We start from the raw sequence: 15,521 nt of genomic DNA, 5'->3' as shown, positions 1-15,521 counted from the left end.
CATAGTAAAGCCCATGGGCTGAAATCCTTTTCTGTAACGACAGGCTAGGCGAGTTAGTAGAGTAGTACTGTGTCATTACATATTTACATCTTACAAAAGCGACAAGAGTAGATTTCGTCGTATTTTGTCATCGACCGGGCCCGTAAAGATCAAGATCAAGAATTATTTCCCCGACAGACAGTGTTTGACTTCCCTTATCTTATTCGGTTTCATTTACTAGAGACTTGAAAAAGTTAGCCTGACATTCTTGGTTCTGCTTCTGGTTTTCTTCTGCTGGCTTCTTCAGGTAAGTGAGTAACTTCTACGATCAACTCTTATGTAGTGAGTGTTTTTACTTCTTTTTGTTCTGAGCCTCTTAGTAGTGACCGCAGCCAATATATTTATTTTTGTAATTTAAAAACTCACTATTACAGGCAAATTAGTAAAGTTGGCGAATCAACGCCCCTGAAAGATTTCTGTTTTAGTTTCTGGTAGAGCTAGTAATGTTGTTTGATTCGTAATTTCTTTCCTTTATGTGTGATACTGTAGATAGATTAGATGGATCAAATCGTTAATGTGGATGAGTTTCAAGAGCTGGCTAAACAAGCCCTCCCTAAGATGTACTATGATTTCTACAATGGAGGAGCAGAGGATCAACACACTCTCAATGAAAATGTCCAAGCTTTCCGTAGAATCATGTAACTAGTCCATATCCATTGCCTTTTTGGTAACACTATAACCTTGTTGTGATTTCCTCTTTTACATGTGCTTGATTTTCAGGTTTAGGCCGAGGGTTCTCGTTGATGTGAGCAAAATAGATATGTCTACCAAAATATTGGGTTACCCTATCTCTGCTCCAATCATGATTGCTCCAACAGGAAATCATAAGTTGGCTCATCCTGAAGGTTTATCTAGTCTATCTTCATAAATTCTGTTAACGGTATGCAGTTGTTGGATTCAGAAGATTAGTTTGATTGTCTTTTATGTTAGGAGAAACCGCTACTGCGAAAGCTGCAGCTGCGTGTAATACTATCATGGTACTAAGGGGTTGTTTAGTGTAATACATGTTTTGTACACTTTTTTGGTTTTAAGGTGATGAATAGAGTTTCTTTTTAATTGTTCTGTGAATTTCAGATAGTATCATACATGTCTTCATGCACTTTTGAGGAGATTGCTTCCAGTTGTAACGCTGTTCGGTTTCTTCAAATATATGTAAGTTACACAGTCTTTAATTTACACCTGCTTTACTTATCCTTAAATTGTACTTCCTTATTGTAGGATTTAGGCCTCGGTTCTTAATTCGCTCTGATATCTTTTATAGGTGTACAAGAGACGGGACATAACTGCTCAGGTGGTGAAAAGAGCTGAGAAAGCTGGGTTTAAGGCCATAGTTCTGACTGTTGATGTTCCTAGACTTGGTAGAAGGGAAGCTGATATAAAGAACAAGTAACACTCTCCATTACTCTGAGTTTTTGGGAACTTATATCTTGCAGGAATAAGCTTCCCTATCTTATAAAATGTAGTTTATGAAATGAAGTTTCATTTTTATTCTATAGAATGATATCCCCGCAGCTGAAGAATTTCGAAGGTTTATTTTCAACCGAAGTCCGACCTGTAAGTAGAGCTTGAATTAAGGTTCATGTAAAAGTGAAACCTTACCAGTTGTTGACGTGATAACTTTTTTCAGAGTAAAGGTTCAGGGGTACAAGCCTTCGCCTCTCGTGCATTTGATGCTTCATTTAGCTGGAAGGTGAAATACTGAAATCAATCTTTATTCCTTGATTACTTAACAAAAAGTTCCCATGAGCCATGACAATGTGAGGGAAATTCTTATAACATTTTCACTGCAAAATTTTAGGACATTGAATGGTTAAGATCTATTACAGAGTTACCTATTCTGGTCAAAGGGATACTCACCCGAGAAGACGGTGTGATTCTTGTCTCATACTCATGATATATATTGCCCGTATCAAACAATCTTGAAACTTCAAGGCATATAAGAGACTTTTCTCAATGCAGCTCTTAAGGCTGTTGAAGCTGGTGTAGATGGAATAATTGTATCTAACCATGGGGGTCGCCAGCTCGACTATTCCCCTGCTACAATAACTGTTTTAGAAGAGGTAAACCAATCAAAGCTTGCTTTTAAACAAGCTTATTCTTCTCAATGAACAAACAAGTCTTCTTATGGTACTACACTACTACAGGTTGTTCAAGTTGTTAGAGGTAGGATTCCGGTTTTGCTTGATGGAGGAGTAAGACGAGGGACAGATGTTTTCAAAGCCCTGGCACTTGGAGCACAAGCTGTTCTTGTAAGCTTTCAATGCTATCTAGCATACAATTTTCAGGTTGCTCTCTGTTGGTATTATGACACTTTCTGGTTGGCTGATGCAGATAGGGAGGCCTATAATCTATGGGCTTGCAGCTAAGGGTGAAGATGGAGTGAAAAAAGTGATTGATATGTTAAAGAATGAGTTTGAGATTACTATGGCTCTTTCTGGTTGTCCAACCATTGATGACATAACCAGAAACCATGTTAGGACAGAGAATGAGAGACTTCACTCTATGCTCTGATCCAAAAAACCAACAGATATGGTCTGAGAAACTTAATCAGACAGCTGAAGAACCGTGGCAACCAGCAGCCATGTTAGAAGAACAAGGACTGAAGCATGGATTCAATTCAACACTCATCTTTTGAAAAGTACATATGATAAACATATTGAATGCTTGTCTGACACAATGATGTGGTTAGTGCATAAAATATAAATATAAAGGAAAGAGCTGCAGCATCAATCATGAGTTTGATCCTATCTCTAGTACTGCCTAAAAGTTAAATTCAGACGACCTGGTTGAAGATTTGTTTCCTGAAGAAGAGCCTTGGGGGCAGTATCTTACGAATTGATCTGACGCCATGGAAGACATTTCTTGATCTTTCACCGAATATTAGAACATCTCCAGACTCCAAGATTAACGTGTCTGCCTTGTCAACATCCTTCTGATCACCATACAAGAATTCGGCTGAATCTCCAATAGAAAATGATACAATAGGCAATCCTTTCCGGAGGGACTTTTTGCTCTCCCCTTTGTCCTGAGCCATGAAGGATTCAATAAGTTGATGATGCAGAAACTTAAAAGAACAATAATACAATGAAGAGCAATTCTTACGATACTGTATTGAGGTAACCACCTTTATACTTTAAGAAATCAAAACTTGTTTTGTCGTAAACACTAACCTGATGGAGACCAAGTTTCCCGGTGGATGTGTAGAAGTTAACAACACATATGTCAGGCAACAAAAGTGGTATTTCATCTCCTCCCTTTGTCTCATTTGAATTTGTAGCAACTAGGGACTTTGATTCTTTAATTGCTTTCTCAACAAGCTGACTGAATTCAACGGGAATTCGAGGCGGAACAGAACCATCAATTGGTCGAATCTCTCCATATCGACGCGTTTGACAGTCCCAGTTTTTGCCAAGGCACATCATTTTCAAATGCAACAACCCGCCATCTTGAAAACCAGGTTGATAGAAGCCTCCTTCACCCAAACCAAGTTGACGACATTTGTTCACAATCATCACCTACAAGCATTTTTAAGAAACAGAGAAAGCTCAAATGATGCATATAAGATCAGATAAACACATAAACACAGAAATAGTGAGAGAGAGTACTTACTTGATTATTGATTGACAAGTAGTTCTTGAGAAGTACCATTCCAGGTCTAATAACAATTCCACTGAAACCCTTAGCTGCTTTCTTTTTTTCTCTGTTCAGTTCCAGAAAGGAGGGTTTTAGTCTCATCACCTTCTTCTTGAGGAAGATATCAAAAGGACTTGAGGAGCTTTCATTTGAAGAGTTCCCTGGCCCATCAGCCTTTGGAGCTATCTTATGATTCTCAACACTAGAAAGCTCAACATTTTTATCACTTGTAGAAGACACAGACTCATGCCAAGCCAACGTAACATCTTTCATCCTATTCACAAGATCACAACGCATTCTAGCGCCAAACTTCACATACTTGTTCTCATATTCTCTAGAGACAAACAAACCACCACTAAGATTTATGTTCTTTGAGCTAGACAAAGTAGATTGTAAAATATCCTTGTTATCTCCAGAAAACTTCAAAGTTGCTTTCCTCTTTTCTCTGTTTAGTTGCAGAATGGAGGGGTTTAGTCCCACCAGCTTCTTCTTGAGGAAGATGTCAGAAGGTCTCGTGTTGCTTTCATTTGAAGAGTTTCCTGCAGTATAATGATCTTCAACACTAAAATGCTCATCCTTCTCAAAAATGCTGTAAGACACATGCTCCTGGCAAGACAACGAGAAATTTATCAAACTCCTCAGTTCCACAATATGTCGTAAGGCTTCATAGCACTATCCTTGTTCAAACATTCTCTAGCGACAAATGAACTGTAATCAGAAGATTCATACAAAGAAGACCTATCAACTGCAACTTGTAAATTACCAATGAAGATCTAATCACCACCATAACATTAGCACGCAACAAAGTTACAAAGGTAAGAATAATCAAAGGATTCAAAAAAAGGGTTTAAAAACACACAAAAACACTTAAAAAAGATGACATTATATAATATAACTACCGGGCTTTCTATTCTCTGACGACGACGATACACATTAGAGGCTTCCCCGTGATTCGTCGCGGAACATAGGCATGACCATTGAGTAATTGGTCGTTGCCATTTTTATAGACATATATGTTCTGAGGTAAAAATTTGCAACTTTTCAAGAAACGCTTCGGTCTCTGAGACTGAGCATTGGTGTCAGAAGAGAAGAAATAAAAGCTCCCGTTGGAAAATGGCTCTCTGAAATGATGATGACTCGGTACGCCACGTCCTCATTGAGTTGAATAGTCAACGTTTACTGTGGGCAAAGACTCTAGACGACTTAGAGGGTTAGCAGGTGTTTTGTCGTTTTCTGTCTTGGTCTCCGACAGGACCGACTCTGTTCTCGTGTTCTTTTTTCCCTGTCATTTCCAGATTTCATAAAGCTAAAAGATATCTAATTTCTTTGTTTACCAGAGACTTAAACTGGTTTCTGTATCTTTTACTGGGTTCTTTCAGATATGTAAGTACTTCTAAAATCAACTTCTACTTCTACAATGGTTTTAGTTCTGAGTCCCTTAATGATCGCAGCCAATACATCTATTTTTTGTCGTTTCCTGTAACATTAAGATTTGAACATACTAATTCAAACAAATCAGTAACATAGACGAATTAAGTCCGGTAGTGGATAATTAGTTTGATGATAAGGTCTCTTTTAAAGATGTTTAATCTTGATAGAGGACAAGAGGAGCAAGATTCTTGCATGGTTGATTATTAAAGCAGTGTGTTCTTTGATTCTAAATTTCTTTCCTTTATATGAAATTGTAGATAAATGGATCAAATCGTTAACGTGGATGAGTTTCAAGAGCTGGCCAAACAGGCCCTCCCTAAGATGTACTATGATTTCTACAATGGAGGAGCAGAGGATCAACACACTCTCAATGAAAATGTCCAAGCTTTCCGTAGAATCATGTAACTAATCCATATCAATATGATGCTATATCTACTTGATTTCACCGTGTCATATGTTTGTGTGTTGTGTGCTTTATGTACAGGTTTAGGCCTAGGGTTCTTGTTGATGTGAGCAACATAGATATGTCTACAAGTATGTTGGGTTACCCAATCTCAGCTCCCATCATGATTGCTCCAACAGCAATGCATAAGTTGGCTCATCCTAAAGGTCTGTTTAGTTTTATGTTCATAACTAGCTCTGTCAACTGTATACAATTGCTGGATTTGGAAATTGATTTGATTTGTCTCCTATCTATGTTAGGAGAAATCGCCACAGCGAAAGCTGCAGCTGCGTGTAACACTATCATGGTACTACGGTGTTTGTTGGAATGCATTTTTACATTGTTTGGATTTTAAGGTGATGATTATGGTGTTTGGTTGTGTGATTTCAGATAGTATCATTCATGTCTACTTGCACTATTGAGGAGGTTGCTTCCAGTTGTAACGCTGTTCGGTTTCTTCAAATATATGTAAATACACAATCTGAATTTTTAGCTGCTTTTCTCATTTCCTCCAAAATATGCTTTTTTGGTTCGGGCCTTAGGCCTCGGTTCTTAACTCGCTTTGATATCTTATATAGGTGTACAAGAGACGTGATGTAACAGCTCAGATTGTGAAAAGAGCTGAAAAAGCTGGATTCAAGGCTATAGTTCTAACTGTTGATGTTCCCAGACTTGGTAGAAGGGAAGCAGATATAAAGAACAAGTAATACTCTGATATTTTCATGCAGGAATAAGCATTCCTACTTTGCTTAGTCTATCTCTATCTTATAAATTTTTTTTTCTGAAATGGTGTTCCATTTTTTTGTTCTGTAGAATGATATCCCCACAGCTGAAGAATTTTGAAGGCTTAGTTTCAACCGAAGTCCGACCTGTGAGTAAAAAAGCTTGAATTAAGATTCATGTAAAGTTAAACCTTACCAGTTGTTAACATGATAACTTCTCTTAGAATGAAGGTTCAGGGGTTGAAGCCTTTGCCTCTAGTGCATTTGATGCTTCGTTAAGCTGGAAGGTAAAATCTTGTGAATGGTTCTATTTGTTTCCTTGGATATTAGACACAAAGTTCCCATGTGAATACATTCCTTATAATCTTTTGCACTGCAAAATCTTAGGATATCGAATGGTTAAGATCTATTACAAAGTTGCCAATTCTGGTCAAAGGGTTACTCACACGTGAAGACGGTAAAGATCCATGTCTCGTAGACTCGTAGTCTAATATATAGCATATACTCTATAGAAATTCCAAGGCATATAAAAGAAAACTTTGTATGATGCTGTTGGCAGCTCTTAAGGCTGTTGAAGCCGGTGTAGATGGAATAGTGGTATCCAACCACGGGGCTCGCCAGCTCGACTATTCCCCGGCTACGATAACTGTTTTAGAAGAGGTAAACCAATCAATGCTTGCTATAAAACAAGCGTATTCTTCTTGATGAACAAACTGGTCTTCTTATGAAACTGCAGGTTGTTCATGCTGTGAAAGGTAGGATTCCGGTTTTGCTTGATGGAGGAGTAAGACGAGGAACAGATGTTTTCAAAGCGCTGGCGCTCGGAGCACAAGCTGTTCTTGTAAGCTTTGAATGCTACTTAGCATACATTTTACAGGTTGCTCTCTGTTGATGATATAATGACACTTTTTGGATGGCTGATGCAGATAGGGAGGCCTATAGTCTATGGGCTTGCAGCTAAGGGTGAAGATGGAGTGAAAAAAGTGATTGATATGCTGAAAAATGAGTTTGAGATTACTATGGCCCTTTCTGGCTGTCCAACCATTGATGACGTAACCAGAAACCATGTTAGGACAGAGAATGAGAGAATTAAATCTATGCTCTGATCCTAAAACCAACAGATCTAGTCTCAGAGACTTAATCAGACAGTTGGACAACAGTATGAAATACTGTCAATGCACATAAATAAAAAGCTCTATTTCAAGACAATAGTACGTTTGGACTTTGTTCTGTTTTTTTTTTTTCTGATTAATTTGCTGGTTATAAACTTATAATAAGCCTTTGAGAGAAGTGGCTTTCTGACCAATAGTAGTAAAGGGAACTTGATATCTCAGCATTCGACAAAATTTATCACAATGTATACATCAGTCTGATCAGTGAATCCCTGGTCTGAAAAGAAGACAAATTACAGCGTAATTTACACGAACCAAAGTAAGCCGTCTCTCTGGGCATTCAGTGAGGAAGAAGCTGGCGCTGATACAAGGTGAGGCAATATCAAGGTGATGAAAGTTCCTCTTGAAGCTCCAACTGGGACATACGATACTCCCTCTCAAATAACATGAACTCCTGCATTTGTGTTGCATCCAAATCAATCAGATGGTTCTCAGTTACTAAGATTAAATGATTTTATTCAGGTGAGTAACCAACAATGATGCAGACTGAGAAATTGCATTACCAATTTGGAAAGAAAGAAAGTGGAAAATGAAATAAAAAGATGATGAGTCTTTGACTTTATTTTTCATGGAGTAAAGAATTGTGTATTATTAACCTGTAATTGTTGCCGACTGAACAAAGAGAGAAAACCAGTTTCATCAGAAGCAACAAGCTCAATCAGTTCATCATGATCTTCAGGTGGATTTCCCGACTCCATTAGAGAAACAGAAACCTGCAAATACGTCAATAAATGGAGGTATAAGTTCAGTCTTCTATAGTTCTCACTAATGTAAACGACCATAGACTTTTCCTTCTCTGCAAAAATCTTAGTACACTTATATTATAGGTTAAGATGAAATGGCCGCAGATCGAGATACATATGTCTGCAATGTTATAATCTAATATGGCAGAGGCTCTACCTGCATTGATCGAAGAACGAGTTCTGGAAGACAGCATCTTCTACAGAGACCCCGGACAATATAAGTTGCAGGTGTTTCAAGCGAGCCTTCTTTGCTTGAATACCAAGCGTCTAGGCGGGATATATCCATTGTAACACCTGCCTGGAACCGTGTAAGCTCACCTGCAGTCAAATTTCAAGTTTGTGATTGTTTTTATAATGCGGGTGCTTTCATTGTAACATCTTGTTTTATTAATGCTGGTGAAACATCCCCAAATTTCTATGGAGAAAGGAGGTAAATCATAGGTGAATGAGAAATATGTTCCATAGATATCCGAACCTTTAAAACCAGCTGCAGCCACTGCGCTTAGAATACCACCGTCATTTGCATTATGTGGCCCAAGTCCATCGCCCTTAATTGCTAAACACCGGAGCACAACCTCGATGCAGTAGCTGTCCCTTGACGAAATCGATACATTTACCTGAACGCGAAGATCAACACAAACATTAATGTAGTAGACTGCCTTTCGAGATGGTGTCACACCATAGAAAATATCCAAATTTGTTGCATAACCGTTGTATATAACCATGGGTGAAAGCAAGGATACAGGTAAAAGTAACATATGGACCAAGAACATTGGATGAAAGGAGTACCATTAACTGGCGATCTAAAACAACTTCCTCACTGACAGAAGAGTAAAGTGCACTCATTAGTGCAGCACAAACAGTGGCATCTGGGCGCAGACATTCACCAGAAGGCAAACAGAGCATCGCAGTTGCATGCAATTCAAGGAATAAATATTCTTCTGATTCGAATACATGGTCTTCGAGAAATGTCATCCAGGGGTTGTCTTGTCCTAATATTACGAGGTTCAATAGTATCACAGTTAACAGCATTTTCAATCAATGTAAAAACTGCAAAGTCGTGCACACAAGTCAACCATATATTATAAAGTTTGGCATCACTTACTGAGAAGCAATGACAAAGAAGAATCCAGAGTCTCTTTGGCTGCTACAACAGCTTTCTGATTTTCCTCTTCTGACAGTTCAGTGACTTCAGCATTCTCTAACTGGAATTTGAGCCAGTTGCGATATTTTGCATCACAGGAATAATACTCATTCTGTTTAAAGACAAAGAGGTACGTAAAGCTATCTAGACACTGGATGTTTAAATCAAAGGAATAATAAAGAGTTAAAATTGCAGAGAAACATACCCAGTCTTGGAACTCTTGCAAATTCTCGGAAACATAATCCTCGAGGGTATCTGGATTTTCTGAGAGTTGCTTCAGAGGTTCAGCAAGATAACTAAGAAGTGTGTGTGCACCCACAGGAGTTGCAGGCACCCTCCACATGGCAATCAATGCAAACTCTCTGAAAAGTATGTTGCTGACGAGAGGAAAAAACAAAAATACCATGAAACAGAGGCAAAAGTGAAGAAAAAAATGAGACAAACATTTTGCATACTAAAAGGAACTCTTGTCCTCTGATTTCTTCATTTCGTCTCTATTAAGAAATTGAGAAATAGGCTAACAGCGAACAAATTAGCCTACATTTTCCTAATATGTCGAGATTTCTCTCAGACGCAGATATATTCATGAGGCCATATGTCAGTATGCATCAATTGTACCTGTGCATCAAAGATCGCAAAAGTAATTTGGAAGTAACATCCTTCACATCCTTTATAGTAGATGGAGGTGTAAAACAGAGCCACTGAATGGCTATTGCTTTTTGAAGACTCTGCTGACGATGCTGCTCCGCAACATCAATTGAGGGATCATATTTTGCAAGTTTGATTTCCCGAGATCTTGACAAAACCCTGTGATGTTCCATAAAGTTTCACTTTTGAGATTACTAAAGTAAAAGGTATCTCAAGATTACATATTTTAAGCCAGGAAAAAAAATCTCAACCATTTAAATACCTGTCAACTATTTCTTCAAAATTTCCATGTAAATCATCCACAGGAGAGAATGACAAGTACTCCATAGCGGACAGGAAGATTTTGTACTTCACATGTACGCTGTTTTCCAGAGAAGGAAAAATGTCAAAGAAATAACTTTTATGCAATACACATATTTCCAAGGGCTGCTTCTCCAAAATGCAATATGAAAGACTACCATCTGATATTTATTACCTGCTATGCATCCTTAACTCCATCATGTGTACAAAAAGTTCAATGCATCGATGGCGAGCAAGCTGAGAAGCATAAATTCCTACCAATTCTTCATGTTGTTTTGAAAATAGAAACATCGCATACCTGGCAGCATTTCACAGATCACTAAAAAGCCAGTTGAACATAATATGCATGTAATGTATCATCTAGCAGGATAATAAGTTCCATAAGTGAACTCTGCTATCGCAGAGGAACCAACTTGAAGTGACTCACATATGAAGAATAAGATCACCAACATTATTGAGCTTCTCCTTGAAAGAGTCGTTGATTTCATCAGTAAATAGAAGCCTAAGAACAAGTACCATGTGTGCACCGAACTTTATCATATGAGGATCTCCATGGGGCCTGCAAGATGCAAAACGTATTGAGTCAAGTCACTCATCTAGCAACGCTGTAAAACACATATCTGTCTTCTTTATAATAACCAAGAAACATCAGAAACTACGCAGTAGGTATTGTCATTTCGAGACCCCTACCACCACCTCCCTGAGTTGGGAAAATTTGTATAATTCGAAAGAAAATGCTAGGATCCGACAATCAACAGATAACTATATCCCAAAATTGTTAATAGAAGTAACAAAATCTAGAGAAAAACTATTGATTGCCTGAAGTTGCTTTGATCATCTTCTAAGGGCGCTATCCATGACCATATGATATCAAGGAGATGTGATATATCCCCCAACATAAGGTTCATCTGCCAAAGAAAGTATTCGGGATGACTACGCACATAATAAATGATTTAATAGCTTCACAGAAAATCGTTGGCAATCAAAATACCTGAATTTGGCGGTGCTGCTCTTTGCATCCTCTGACAACAGCTTCGTGCACCATTTCCCTACGCCAGGAATAAAACAGTAAGTTGGGCTGTAGCTCTCTACAGAAAGGACAAAGAAATTTTCCCAGTAGTCGTTATTCATACCCTGAATGAAGTTTCTGAAGAAGAGCAGGAAGGTCGCGGGGTTGTTGGTTTAGAACATGGAGGGGCCAATCTTCTGGCCCAAATGAAGCCTGACAACCATTTTGCGTAGCTTCAGGGCTTTCATCAATGCAGCTTTTAAACCTTTCTGTCAAACCAGGCTTTGATTGGGCGAGTTCAAGATCAACCTGAACATCAAGCCAGGATTTTGCCATCGCCCAGCAAGCTGACTGCAGAATAATCCCGTCAACGCTAAAACAATGTCAATGCACACAGCTCATAGAGTAAGCTACGAAATAAGTTGGAAAATAGCAGTTTCCAGTTTTTCAAAAAAAATGCATAGGAATGGTAGCAATGAAAACAAGTATGTTAATGATTCATAACCATCTTTAAACAATCTTACGAGTGATAATTCAATACGACAGAGACACACAGGCAGGGTGATAGCGTATGACGTTTCAGATAAGCAACTTAAAATATAATTCTGAGAATCAAGATTTGGCAAGACAACCAAGTTTTTTTTTTTTTAAACAGTACGTTATTTAATAGAAAAATGGCAGCCAGGGACGCAAAGTTGGAATATGCTAATTAAATATCAATCTGATTATACAAGTGTGCATGCCATTACCTCCCAATCAGTACAAATTGGTAACATGCGGTTCAGGTTGCTACATTGAGTTGCAAAAACAGCAACTTCATGTTTGCCGCCGTCCTGCTCTGCAATTTTCTTCAGAAACAAATGAAAAAAGATAAGTAAATTACGTCTCTGAGACGGAAAAAAACTTCAAATTCAAAAAGCAACAAAACTATCCAGATTCTGTATTACCTCTGATGCACAGTAGGAAGCCCATTTCCAAAGACGCAGTTGATTGCCAAAGCCACTTTCCTGCTCGATGGCCTGGAGAGTCCTATTTTCCCCATTCTTTACCAGTGCCTCAATAGAAGGAAACATGTCCATTCCAGAAAAAGGGCATAAAGTCGCAGCTCTCCATGACTGGCAAAATAGTAATTTAAATCGACATTATCAGTACACACCTTTCTAATCATTACCCTTATAAAGAATTTATATCCCTTATAAAGATTACCTGCCCAGCAGACCTGCAGAGATCACATGCCTCTTCTATTCTCCCAGCCCTTATCAAAGTCCATACATCCTCAAGAACAGATTCATCTTGTTTCTGCCAAAAAAGGTCCAAATATTGATTTTATTTAACAACAATAACGACAACGAAAGATGACCTTCAAAGTATAGATATAGGCATCCACATGGAAACTAGAACAGACAAAAGAAACAGTCACGATTGCTATGATATAGCCTTAGACCAAGAGAAATAGCTAAACATCTGAGAATCAAATATTAATTATGAAAAGAAATTGGCGGCTATTCTGACAAAATTTCTTTAACCCTGTTCATCTACATTGCTTTGCTTTCTGCACAGTCCACCAGCATTGTTTCATATACCATGTATTTCATATTGAATGAACAAATATATTGAAACGTAAAATCTGCTCATCAACACTAACAATCTAAACGAACCTAACTTCAACCATAGCTGAACAGACTTACATAGTCATCAGGAAGAAGACGAGCATGTTCACGTGTTGGAGCATCAAAATCCAGATGGTGTAAAGTGTCAGCGTTAGAGCCATTTTTCTTGAGATATCTTTGTGTGTGATGCCACACTCCAGCATTAGGAAGATAAGTACCCACATGAGATCCCTGCACCTGAGATCATTAACATTCCCTGGTAAGTAAATTCTAATCGAGTGTTAATCACCTCTATCAATTTGAGGGTTCATCACACAATACTTTACGTACGTTGAACAAAGTCTAGGAAACAGTACCAACACCCTCAATACAAGAAAAGTAGGAACATAAACACCTGACTCTGATTTCAGAAGCAATAGTGTTTTGGAGGTGTTTTCCATACAGTTCCTAAGATTTCCATTCATATACAACGAGATCTAGTATCTCTCTAGGTGGAGAGTGAACACTACTAGAAAAGAAAATGCAACAACCGTTTTGCTCAACTTCTGTTTGTGAAAATTAAAGGAACTGCACTGCAATTAGCGAGTTTATAACGATCCTATACATGATCTCTACCTAGGAATACAAAAATGACCAGACCAGATACACCAATCAAGTAGCATACCAAAATGACAATGGGAAAGTAATATATTGAAAACGAATATACTGGAATCATCACCTTCCTTTCCAAGTCAAGTGATTTTGAAGCAAGTTCTTCAAGCCACATGACTATCCGAAGGCATAGCTGAGCTGTATGGTCGTTTAAAACAAACTGACAAGCCTCCAAATGAGATGTTGATGGGATCTGCCGACATTAACATAGTCAAATAAGTCCATGCGTAAGATGTATCAATAAGAATGATTCATTTGAAAAACGACTACGAAAGAATGCATTACCAGGATCAAATTCTCAGGAACTTCATCAGTACCTGCAAGAACAAATACACATCGTCAATAATAGCATCTCTAACACAAACCACCCAGTACTTTAACTGAAAATTTTCCAGGTAGACATGAAAATATTACACGACACCGAGCTTTATCAGACATCAGTGATCAAAACGAAGACAACACCTACCCTGTTCCAAAAGTAATAGAAAGATGGAGCTGAGTTTCCTAACCTTTTCCATATAGGTTCCATAAAAGTGACCAGGAGGCAGCCTCACCAAGCAAAAGCTGAGCCTTCTGTCTCATAAGTTTATCCTCCACAGCACGATGTCTAATATCTGATCCATATCTGTAGATAACAGGAAAAGATGAACCAAGCACAAAGTTGAAGAAGTTTTGACGGTTTAACTCTCAGAGCCAGAAGACATACCTAATTGATTGTGAAACATTCCTGCATGATTCTTCAAGCCTCAACATTAGATTTGGAATGGACATTAGTCCTGCAAAACCAAGACGTCATAATTACAATAAGAGAAAACCAGATAATACTGGGACTCTAGCAACTAACTAACGGGAATCCCACAAACACACAAAGCAGAAACACTGCTTAGTTGAGATTTTGAAAAAAAAGGAGAACCACACACATGCATGCAGAAACAAACCCAAATATCTGCATATTCATGTATGTACACATATTATATTCGAAGACTGATATATCATACAAACCTTGAAGCGCAGAATCAAACAGGGAAGCAAACAAAGCAAAGGTTGTATCTCCACTCTCCGCTAACTCATCATTCTCAATCTTGCAAGCCTTGAGTGATTGACTTTCTACTCGACGAAACAAAGCCTCATCGTCATCATTAAGAATTCCAACACTCTCCCTCCTGGAAGCAGATATCGGGTTTGTAGGTGTTCCTTCGTAATGATCAGTGTGAAAGTTGTCAACCTCTTCCTTAATGTTTTCAAGGAGCAATGCAGTATTTGTTGGACTATGAATGTTATGCCCGTCATACAGTAATCTGTTCTCGCTGACATTTGAACTCAACATTTCCTCATGTGGCGATGTAGAGTGTCTCTTTCTGCAAGCAATGTTATTTGACATAGCCGGGCATCAAAACACTATACCCAGATTCCATGAACTAAAACCATAACCCCTAATAAGATTCAGTTCTTAGAGAAAATCCAACAATTCAAATCGCATTCAAGTCTCGCTAGAATCAGCTAATTTAGACCGTACTAACAAACAAACGACAACCCAGGAAAAATTCACTTTAAAGTAAGAAGACCCAGAAAATCGGAAAAGGGTAGTCGAAAATTTTACCGATAGCGACGGAATTGATCCCTAACACTGAGGGCCTCGGGGTCGAAGTAGCTAGGGGAAGTGTCCATATCCATATCCATTTCTTCACCAACGAAAGCTAACCCCAAGTGGTATGCAGAAATATCAAATCTTAGAATAGCAGAAGAGCGCGGCAATGCTCAAGTTGAGCTCGATTAGGGTTTTGTAGTCGTCAAAAATCTAAAACCCTTTTAAAATCCTCCGCTCCAGTAGAAGACTCCGCTGAGACAAAGACAGCGACGACGACACAGAACAGTCGCCACCAGAGTTTAAGCAAAAGCTCCTTAAACGCTGCGTTTCATCTTTGAAGCTTAGTAAAAAAGGGTTTAACTGTAATTAAATAGAAAAACAGGGGCAGT

General features: G+C 38.4%; 4 protein-coding genes and 1 long non-coding RNA gene across 16 annotated transcripts; 2 read left to right on the top strand and 3 right to left on the bottom strand.

Annotated features, from left to right (window-relative positions):
* The first annotated feature begins 83 nt into the window (after positions 1 to 83).
* HAOX2 (Aldolase-type TIM barrel family protein) lies at positions 84 to 2,802 on the top strand. Of its 7 annotated transcripts, none has more exons than NM_112271.4 (12): positions 103 to 286; positions 529 to 677; positions 760 to 884; positions 970 to 1,016; positions 1,114 to 1,191; positions 1,301 to 1,425; positions 1,536 to 1,593; positions 1,667 to 1,729; positions 1,838 to 1,907; positions 1,999 to 2,099; positions 2,184 to 2,288; positions 2,371 to 2,802. In NM_112271.4, exons 2-12 carry the CDS (start codon positions 538 to 540, stop codon positions 2,548 to 2,550), a joined length of 1,092 nt encoding a protein of 363 aa, NP_188031.1. In that variant the 5' UTR covers positions 103 to 286; positions 529 to 537; the 3' UTR covers positions 2,551 to 2,802. The 7 variants fall into 7 exon arrangements, with proteins under 7 accessions (NP_001327272.1, NP_001327271.1, NP_001327270.1 ...); NM_001084683.2 differs by having other exon boundaries at positions 197 to 290; positions 2,371 to 2,764; NM_001338108.1 differs by having other exon boundaries at positions 84 to 290; positions 760 to 1,016; positions 2,371 to 2,767.
* A 10-nt stretch (positions 2,803 to 2,812) lies between these two features.
* On the bottom strand, positions 2,813 to 4,671 carry AT3G14140 (2-oxoglutarate-dependent dioxygenase family protein; the record flags this gene model as incomplete). The annotated part of the gene is made up of 5 exons (NM_112270.2): positions 2,813 to 3,064; positions 3,147 to 3,554; positions 3,649 to 4,261; positions 4,321 to 4,445; positions 4,648 to 4,671. 5 exons carry the CDS (start codon positions 4,669 to 4,671, stop codon positions 2,813 to 2,815), a joined length of 1,422 nt encoding a protein of 473 aa, NP_188030.2.
* A 236-nt stretch (positions 4,672 to 4,907) lies between these two features.
* On the top strand, positions 4,908 to 7,571 carry HAOX1 (Aldolase-type TIM barrel family protein; the record flags this gene model as incomplete). Of its 4 annotated transcripts, NM_112269.3 has the most annotated exons (12): positions 4,908 to 5,055; positions 5,361 to 5,504; positions 5,588 to 5,712; positions 5,806 to 5,852; positions 5,936 to 6,013; positions 6,124 to 6,248; positions 6,359 to 6,416; positions 6,492 to 6,554; positions 6,655 to 6,724; positions 6,827 to 6,927; positions 7,004 to 7,108; positions 7,194 to 7,571. In NM_112269.3, the coding sequence occupies exons 2-12, from the start codon at positions 5,365 to 5,367 to the stop codon at positions 7,371 to 7,373; spliced, it is 1,092 nt and encodes a 363-aa protein (NP_188029.1). In that variant the 5' UTR covers positions 4,908 to 5,055; positions 5,361 to 5,364. The 4 variants fall into 4 exon arrangements, with proteins under 4 accessions (NP_188029.1, NP_001327204.1, NP_001327205.1 ...); NM_001338104.1 differs by having other exon boundaries at positions 5,361 to 5,712; positions 7,194 to 7,373; NM_001338103.1 differs by lacking the exon at positions 4,908 to 5,055 and having other exon boundaries at positions 5,082 to 5,504; positions 7,194 to 7,373.
* Positions 5,072 to 5,384, bottom strand: AT3G02855. Its single transcript, NR_140951.1, has one exon — positions 5,134 to 5,384. It is a non-coding gene; the product is annotated as an other RNA (long non-coding RNA).
* On the bottom strand, positions 7,551 to 15,518 carry AT3G14120 (nuclear pore complex protein). Of its 3 annotated transcripts, NM_001202960.1 has the most exons (25): positions 15,145 to 15,404; positions 14,547 to 14,902; positions 14,251 to 14,320; positions 14,054 to 14,169; positions 13,830 to 13,861; positions 13,612 to 13,737; positions 13,403 to 13,465; positions 12,972 to 13,130; positions 12,490 to 12,582; positions 12,231 to 12,398; positions 12,033 to 12,131; positions 11,408 to 11,634; positions 11,266 to 11,323; positions 11,094 to 11,182; positions 10,702 to 10,833; positions 10,450 to 10,572; positions 10,237 to 10,335; positions 9,945 to 10,133; positions 9,532 to 9,703; positions 9,288 to 9,438; positions 8,972 to 9,174; positions 8,658 to 8,799; positions 8,340 to 8,500; positions 8,036 to 8,152; positions 7,551 to 7,833 (listed from the first exon to the last, which is right to left on the bottom strand). In NM_001202960.1, the coding sequence occupies exons 1-25, from the start codon at positions 15,222 to 15,224 to the stop codon at positions 7,762 to 7,764; spliced, it is 3,297 nt and encodes a 1,098-aa protein (NP_001189889.1). In that variant the 5' UTR covers positions 15,225 to 15,404; the 3' UTR covers positions 7,551 to 7,761. The 3 variants fall into 3 exon arrangements, with proteins under 3 accessions (NP_001189889.1, NP_850581.1, NP_188028.2); NM_180250.3 differs by lacking the exon at positions 13,403 to 13,465 and having other exon boundaries at positions 15,145 to 15,518; NM_112268.3 differs by lacking the exon at positions 13,403 to 13,465 and having other exon boundaries at positions 8,586 to 8,799.
* Between the last annotated feature and the right edge of the window lie 3 nt (positions 15,519 to 15,521).

The sequence above is a fragment of the Arabidopsis thaliana genome, chromosome 3 (genome assembly GCF_000001735.4).
Source record: "Arabidopsis thaliana chromosome 3, partial sequence".
NCBI lineage: Eukaryota > Viridiplantae > Streptophyta > Magnoliopsida > Brassicales > Brassicaceae > Arabidopsis > Arabidopsis thaliana.
The sequence above is the reverse complement of the archived record's forward strand: the minus strand, read 5'-3'. Positions and strand labels throughout refer to the sequence as shown.

Excerpts from the sequence above, each read along its gene's own strand:
- HAOX2 (NM_112271.4), top strand. The coding sequence starts at position 538 with ATGGATCAAATCGTTAATGTGGATGAGTTTCAAGAGCTGGCTAAACAA. Across the intron at positions 885-969 it reads TAAGTTGGCTCATCCTGAAG|GAGAAACCGCTACTGCGAAA; the intron begins GTTTATCTAGTC and ends CTTTTATGTTAG. Across the intron at positions 1,730-1,837 it reads ATGCTTCATTTAGCTGGAAG|GACATTGAATGGTTAAGATC; the intron begins GTGAAATACTGA and ends GCAAAATTTTAG.
- AT3G14120 (NM_112268.3), bottom strand. The coding sequence starts at position 15,224 with ATGGATATGGATATGGACACTTCCCCTAGCTACTTCGACCCCGAGGCC. Across the intron at positions 14,903-15,144 it reads GATCAATTCCGTCGCTATCG|AAAGAGACACTCTACATCGC; the intron begins GTAAAATTTTCG and ends CATTGCTTGCAG. Across the intron at positions 13,862-14,053 it reads ATGGAACCTATATGGAAAAG|GTACTGATGAAGTTCCTGAG; the intron begins GTTAGGAAACTC and ends TTGTTCTTGCAG.